This window comes from Brachyistius frenatus, unplaced genomic scaffold, assembly GCF_029030835.1.
Source record: "Brachyistius frenatus isolate BFR_SWC_R1_liver_20210118 unplaced genomic scaffold, ASM2903083v1 Contig_73, whole genome shotgun sequence".
Taxonomy (NCBI): Eukaryota; Metazoa; Chordata; class Actinopteri; family Embiotocidae; genus Brachyistius; species Brachyistius frenatus.
In genome coordinates this window covers 1158240-1165338 of record NW_027210672.1, presented here as the reverse complement: position 1 = coordinate 1165338, position 7099 = coordinate 1158240, and the positions used below count along the sequence as shown (strand labels likewise).

The window sequence follows — 7099 nt, the reverse complement described above, 5'->3', positions numbered from 1 at the left end:
AGGTCGTCCGGCGTGAGGAGCGTCTCTGCCGATCATAGAAACGCAGGTGAAGGTTGGCCACGGATCCCTCCTCCCTCCTCCTCCCTCCCTCCTCCCTCCTCCTCCCCGGCACTACATTCTCCGCACATTAGGCCGGCTCCCCCGGTTGCCGTTATTACCGAGACCTCATTAACATTAGCTGGATTTAACTTGCATGATGCCCTTCCAGCGGGGAAGTCGCTCCGTCCCCTGATTGGCTGCGCGTGACCCCGAGGTCGCGTTGAAGCGCGTCTCCTCCAACCCCTCCCCTCCCCCGGGGGGGGGCGTTTCTATTTCAGGCCGAGTCACCTCGCCCCTCTCTCGCTTCTTCATTAACCCGCCCGAGCCTTTCGGAGGGGCCCCGGGACGCGGCTCTGCGCTGCTTTCTTCAAGGCGGGGCGGGAGCGCGCGTGTGTGTGTGTGTGTGTGTGTGTGTGTGTGTGTGTGTGTGTGTGTGTGTGTGTGTGTGTGTGTGTGTGTGTGTGTGTGCGTGTGTGTGCGTGTGTGTGTGTGTGTGTGTGTGTGTGCGTGTGTGTGCGTGTGTGTGTGGAATATCCAGCTGCCGCTGACGAGCTGCCGGCGGGGTAACGGAAACGGAAGACGTGCCGCCGGAGCCAGAGGGACGTTAAGACCGGGCGACGCTCGCGCCGTACGAATGCGTCGTACGTCATGATGAGACGAAGTGTGGAAGATATTAAAACAAAACAAAAAATAAAAAAAAAAAATGTAAGAGTCGCCGTCGTGAAGTCCCGATTCAAAAGGCGACCGGGTCGGTTACGGGTCGTGCATCGGCTCGGCGAAGTGTTACGATTCGATCGTGCAAACGGAGTCCGAGCGCCGTCTCTTAAGTTCGAAAGCAGGTGAACGCCGAGGTCGCTTTGTTTGTTTCGGGGGGGGTGGGGGAGGGCGGTGGGGGAGGGGGGCGGGGCGAGAAGACGGCGGAGGATGGAGGGGGGGGACGAGGACTCCGGGACCTCGAGTGGATGTTTTGAGGACGGTCGGAGCCCCCGGTTGGAGGTCTTTCCTTCCGTCTCTTTGTTTGACTTCGAGTCCTTTTCGTTGTCCTCTTGTGAAGCCGCTTCGTCTCGTCCCCTTTAATCAAACGTGGCAACGTGAGTCACTCCCCCAGAAGAAGCGGGCAAATCAAAAGGCCTGAATGTGCATCGCGGAGCTTCGCCGTTTCGTATCCCAGACGTCGGCCGCTTCCTGCGCTACGTTGGATCGACGGCTGACTCTAAATCGCCGGTCGTCTCGTTTACGGGCGGCTTTTACGAAACGAAAGCTTCTCGACCAAAGAAGCCGAATGCATCGGAGCGGCTCGGTTTACCTTTTTTTTTTTTTTTGGGCCCCGATTCCGACAAATAACCGAGAAAGGTGACGTGTCGGCTGTCAAGACGCCAAAACAAACAAAAAAACTCCAATGGAGCTGTGACGGTCCCTTCAAGCCGGGTCTCAACGTTCCCTATCTACATGGTGTTAAGAGAACAGTGTAGCCTACTTTCCAGCATGTTCTCTCTCTCTCTCTCTCTCTCTCTACCCCCCCCCCCCCACCACCACCACCACCACCACCTCCACCACCTCCACCGCCGCCCCGCAGCAGAGAGCGTTCCCAGGGTGGCAGCGGCTCTGCAGTGGCGCTGTCCTTGGTGCTGAATTCAGCTCTCTCCTGCTTCACAGTCGCGGCGGCAGAAGCCTGAGAAACCCTTCTTTTTTTTAAATTTCTCTCCCTCTCTCTCTCTCTCTCTCTCTCTCTCTCTCTCTCTCTCTCTCTCTCTCTCTCTCCCTCCCTGATGCGGAGCAGATTTGATTTCATCACGCCCGGGACAACACACGGCAGCCTAAATATGGAAATCCCTCTCTAGGTTTCTGCAAACTGGGTGAGGGGCGGGGGAGGGAGGGGGAGGGAAGGGAGGGTTGTTATCTGTGCATTAGGAGCACCGGTAGGTTAGATTCTGGATTTTTTTTTTTTTTAAACGTTTGAGGAGGGGTGGCTTGCGATTAGGAGTTGTGTTCTTTTTTTTTTTTTTCTTCTGAATTGTCACTTTATTTTTTTTTTTGTGCGCCAAAATGCAGCCGAAATGCAGATTTGTGCTGTTGGCATTGGGAGGGGAGGGGTGGGGGGGGGGGCACAACCGGCGAGCGTCTAGTTTCACTCTCGGCACACCCACGAGTTCATCATCGCGGCGCTCTCTGCCTACGGGCTCGTTAACTACTTGATCTGCACCAGATCGAGGGACCGCAGTCGTTGAAGAGACGTTTCAAGGGAGTTTTTTTTTTTACCGTTGTTGTTGTTGTTGTTGTTGTTTTTTTAACCCCCGTCGTGAGAAGACCGCAAAGACACCTCGTCGAGAATAGCCAAGGGTCACCCGTCGTGTATATTTAGCTCGTCGTATTTTTAGCCGCGCGGCGCTTCATTTCAAACGCATCGGCGAGGCGACGCCGCGCGACCGACGGTATTTCAAGACCGCTTCGCTCCTTCTGATCTGCTGCCCCCCCCCCAAAAAAAGCTCAGGTCCTAACGGGGTGGGGGTGGGGGGGGGGGGATTTAGTACGTTCCCCTTCGTGAATGTGCTGCTCTCCAGAAGTAGGCCTCGCCTCCTCGCCTCCTCGCTGGCCCCGGAGGAGGTCGACCCCCGCAGCCGCGCCGCGAGAGTCCCGTAATGAACCCTCCCTGCGGTCGGTCTCTCGCCCCCGGGGCTCTACCCCAACCCCCCCCCCTCCCCCTCCTTCCGCCCCCGACTCGGCGTCCGGCGGACGCGCCGGGGCGGACGCGCACCCGTCCCCCGCTACACGTCGCTGGAGGTCCTGGGCCGTAGCGAGAGGTTGGACGGGACGCAGCCGCAGCAGGCCAGCCACAGCGACTTCTGGATGTCCGGGTTCCGGAACGCGTAGATGACGGGGTTGATGACGGAGCAGCAGGTGGCGGGCAGGACGGCGGCGTAGGTGTACATCACCGGGTAGCTGGAGTCGGCCACTATGGAGTACATGGCGAACGGCAGCCAGCACGCGCCGAAGGCGCACAGGATGGCCGACAGCGTGGAGACGCCTTTGGTGGTGGAGATGGCCACGAACTGGTGCTGCACGGCGATCTGCTGCGCGTGGCGGAAGGCGATCTTGCAGATCTGCAGGTAGAGCTGCATCATCAGGGCGAAGACCAGCAGGAAGGCGACGGCGAGCGCCACGGCGTTGACCTTGGTGACGGGCCGGCAGACGCTGCAGGCGGACTCGTCCCCGAGGCAGTTCCAGCCGAGCGCCGGCAGCAGGCCGAGCGCGAGGCTGGACGCCCAGATGAGGGCCACCATGACGTAGGTGAAGGTGACCGTCCGCTCGGTGTGGTAGGTCAGGGCGTTGTACAGCGACAGGTACCGGTCCACCGTGATGGCGAGGATGTTGAGCACGGACGCCGAGAAGGCCGAGATGAGCAGCCCGACCGACAGCAGCGTCACGAACTCCACCGAGCCGTCGACCAGGTAGGCGAAGACAAAGTTCAAGATGAGGCCCAGGCCCGCCAGGAGGTCGGCCGCCGCCAGCGAGCCGATCAGGACGAACATGGGGGCGCGGAGCGTCGGCGTGTAGAACAGCACGGCGATGACCAGCGCGTTCTCGCAGGAGATGAGCGTCCCCGTCACGCAGAGGGCGATGTCCCAGGGGCTGACCTCCCGGACGGCGACGGCGGCGTTCGACGGCCGGAGGTCGGGGGTCAGGGTTCGCACGACGGGCTCGGAGGAGGAGTTGGAGGGGTCCTCGCCGAGGCTCCACGAGGTGGAGGAGTCGAAGGGGTCGAGGGGCGAGGAGGAGTTGAGGCTGCTGCCGCTGCTCATGGCTGCCGCGGCGGCCAAGGAGAGAATCATAGCTGGAGAAAGGAGAGAGGGGAAGAAGAGAGGGAGGGGAAAGGTGAGAGGGAGGAGGTGAGAGGGAGAGTGGGCAGGTGGGGAGGTGAGAGGAAGGAGGTGGTAGGTGGGCGGGAGGGAGGACGTGAGAGGAAGGAGGTGAGGGGAAAGGTGGGCAGGAGGGAGGAGGTGAGGGGGTAGGTGGGCAGGAGGGAGGAGGTGAGAGGGGAAGGGTGTGAGAGGGAAGAGTGGGCAGGAGGGAGCAGGTGAGAGGAAGGAGGTGAGAGAAAGGAGGAGAGGGGAAGGAGGTGAGGGGAAGGAGGTGAGGGGAAGGAGGTGAGAGGGAAGAGGTGAGAGGAAAGGTGGGCAGGAGGGAGGAGGTGAGAGGAAGGAGGTGAGGGGGTAGTTGGGCAGGAGGGAGGAGGTGAGAGGGGAAGGGTGTGAGAGGGAAGAGTGGGCAGGAGGGAGGAGGTGAGAGGGAAGGAGGTGAGAGGGGGAAGAGGTGAGGGGAAGGAAGTGAGAGGGAGGAGGTGAGGGGGAGGGTGGGCAGGAGGGAGGAAATGATTCAAGAAGGAGGAATCAATCAGGCAAATACATGTAGATACAAAGTTGGTCAAAGAAAAAGTAGCAAGGAACAAAAAAGATGGAAAAAGGACAGTTCAGAGAAGAGGAGGGAAAACTGGAGATGAAGGGGGAAATAAATATCAGTGGATGAGAGGTTGAATAAAAAGTAGAAGGTCCCCCCCCAAAAAAATAAAAATAAAGGGCAAATGAGTTGAAAAGAGTCAAAAATAGAAAACAGGTGAAGTCCACGGAGAGAGGGACTAAAGAAAAGCCAGAGTTTGAAAAAGAAGAAGAGAAGGAAGAGAAAATGGGCAAATGATGCGAGATCACGTTTTACGTCGAGAAGAGAAGATGACGACGGAGAGGAGAGGTCGTGATTAAAAAATAAATAAAAAATAAATAAAGTGGCGAAGGAAGGAGTTCGAGTGAGCAAAGAGGGAGAAGGAAATAAGATGCGAGACGAGAGAGGGAGACAAAACAGAAGAGGAATGCGAAAAAGAGATAAAAAAAAAAAAAAAAAAAATTTTAAAAAGCGAGATGTTTTTCGTCCGTCCTCCTTTAATTAAAGGGGCCAATTCAGACTTTTCTTCTTTTTTTTTTCTTTTTTTTTCCAGTTTTTCTTCATTCATTTATTCGCTCACGCGCTCATTCATTCATGAAAACATCCGTGCACTTGACCCCCTTAAGCGCGCACGTCACGAGCAGCTCCCACGCGCCGCGCTGACAGGTAATTAGCAAAGCACAATAGCAGGTGTGGACACGCGCGCGCAAAAAAAAAAAAAAAAAACCACGCATAAGGGGAGAGTAATCCGTAACTGACAGTAATATTTCTTCCATTTTGGCTTCTGGGCAACGTGACAAGAGCGAGCAACCCACACGCACGCGCGCACACACGCACAAAATAAACAACACAATTAAATCACCTAACAGCCAGTAAAGATGAAATGTGGCGCATCCCTACCGAACAGGTGCCGGAAAAAGACGATGATGTTCAATTTCCTCACAGTCAAAACCATCATCAACTAAATTCTATTTTTAGAGCATCTCTAAAAATGGTGCATGACGTCCCGGGGCAGGCGCGGTGCGAGCTGCTGTCCTATTCACTGGTGGCGCGTATGAGCGCGCGTGCCCGGACCACGCGTCCGTGCGCGCCCGCGCGTGCGTTGCGCCCGCGTTTGCGTTTAAAAGCTCGTTAATTCGGATTCTGATCCACATATGCCGCTGTGCGCGCAGACGCGCGCGCACACACACACACACACACACACACACACAAATCCAGGCACGGGGCTAATTTTAGCTCCGCTATCGGAGCAGCCAGCGCGCGCGCGCGCGCGCCAAAAGGATGTGGAGCTCCATTCATAAAAAAAAAAAAAAAAAAATGTCTCCCCTCTCACACCTCCCACCTCAACCTCCCCACACACCCTTCCTTCACCCTCCCTCCCCCCCGCCCCTTATTTTTCATCTCCTCTCCCGCTCTATATGCCCCTCTACGCGCGCGCACACACACACATACACACGCGCTCGCACCGTCAGTGACTGCAAACGGCCGAGGAAGGTCACCACCACCACCACCGCCACCACCACCAAAAGCCCCGCAGGGGGGGTGGGGGGGGGGGCTCACAGCCCTGCGGTAACGGAAGCTCGTGCAGCCCGCAGCACCCCTGCGTTCAAACCTCCAGCAGCGCGTTCAGCAGTCACGAGCTATTTAAAACAAACAAATAAATAAATAACAATAAAAACCCCGCAGCTTGTCTAACCGAGTCCGCGTGTGCTTCAGCAAAAAGAGAGAACAATAAATACCTCGATCAGTTTCATTCAGCTGCAGCAGTGCAGTCCCTGAGCCAGCGCGGGAGAGAGGGAGGAGGGTGGAGGGAGGAGGGATGGAGGGATGGAGGGAGGGATGGATGGATGGAGAAAGTAGGGGACCACGCCACGGAGACAACAACAACAAAAAAAAGGAGAGAAAATTACCAGCTTCCTTGTCTTCTTCTTCCCCCTGAAGGAAACCAGGACACCTCTCTTGTCCGTTGTCCTCCACTTTGCGTTGTAAATATTTTGTTGTTGTCTTTGCCTCTTTTGCGTGTGTGTGTGTGTGTGTGTGTGTGTGAAGGGTTTCCCCCCCCTCTCGCTCTCCCCTTTTCTCCCCCAGTCAGCGGCGCGCACTATATTCCTCGGTTGGCATGGTTATTAGCCTTCTGTCGGCAGCTCCGTCCTCGCGCTGCACATCCTCGGCCCCTCATTGGACGCGCCTGTCGTTCTCCTCGTCTGACGTCAGAAGTCTCCGCTCCTCCAGTCGCCGTCATCACGGCCGGTGTGTGAATCACGGAGAGAGGGAGAACGGATTAAAACAGTCACCCTCAGTCAGGGAACTTTACGCGTGTTTGAAATAGTTTGAGTTTACCGTTTAGCCTAGTTTATCAATATTAGTCTAAAACTATCATCATTATTATTATTATTATTATTATTATTATTATTAGCCTATTATTGCTATTAAAAAAAACACCCTCTTTAGGCTATTTTAATGGGAGTTAATTGTGCTCGGTGGAGGGACAGGGCTAATAACCCCCCCTCCCCCCCTTAAGAACAGCGTGTCAGAGTTTTTGCTTCCTTTTAAAACGTCTTAAAGGTGAAACTGCTCATCCCTCTTGCTCCAACTTTAAAATTTGCGTCACTGTAAAGAAAAAAAA

At 55.8% G+C, this 7099-nt stretch overlaps 1 protein-coding gene across 2 annotated transcripts; it reads right to left on the bottom strand.

The window, feature by feature from the left end:
- Positions 1-2793: 2793 nt before the first annotated feature.
- gpr185b (G protein-coupled receptor 185 b) lies at positions 2794-6628 on the bottom strand. 2 transcript variants are annotated; one of them, XM_069707992.1, is made up of 2 exons: positions 6384-6628; positions 2794-3871 (listed from the first exon to the last, which is right to left on the bottom strand). In XM_069707992.1, the coding sequence occupies exon 2, from the start codon at positions 3867-3869 to the stop codon at positions 2805-2807; it is 1065 nt and encodes a 354-aa protein (XP_069564093.1). In that variant the 5' UTR covers positions 3870-3871; positions 6384-6628; the 3' UTR covers positions 2794-2804. The 2 variants fall into 2 exon arrangements, with proteins under 2 accessions (XP_069564093.1, XP_069564092.1); XM_069707991.1 differs by lacking the exon at positions 6384-6628 and adding an exon at positions 5374-5665.
- Positions 6629-7099: the final 471 nt, after the last annotated feature.

Coding starts and splice junctions, on each gene's coding strand:
- gpr185b (XM_069707991.1), bottom strand. CDS start 5,431: ATGATGGTTTTGACTGTGAGGAAATTGAACATCATCGTCTTTTTCCGG. Junction 3,872..5,373: donor CTTTTTCCGGCACCTGTTCG/GTAGGGATGCGC, acceptor TCCTTTCTCCAG/CTATGATTCTCTCCTTGGCC.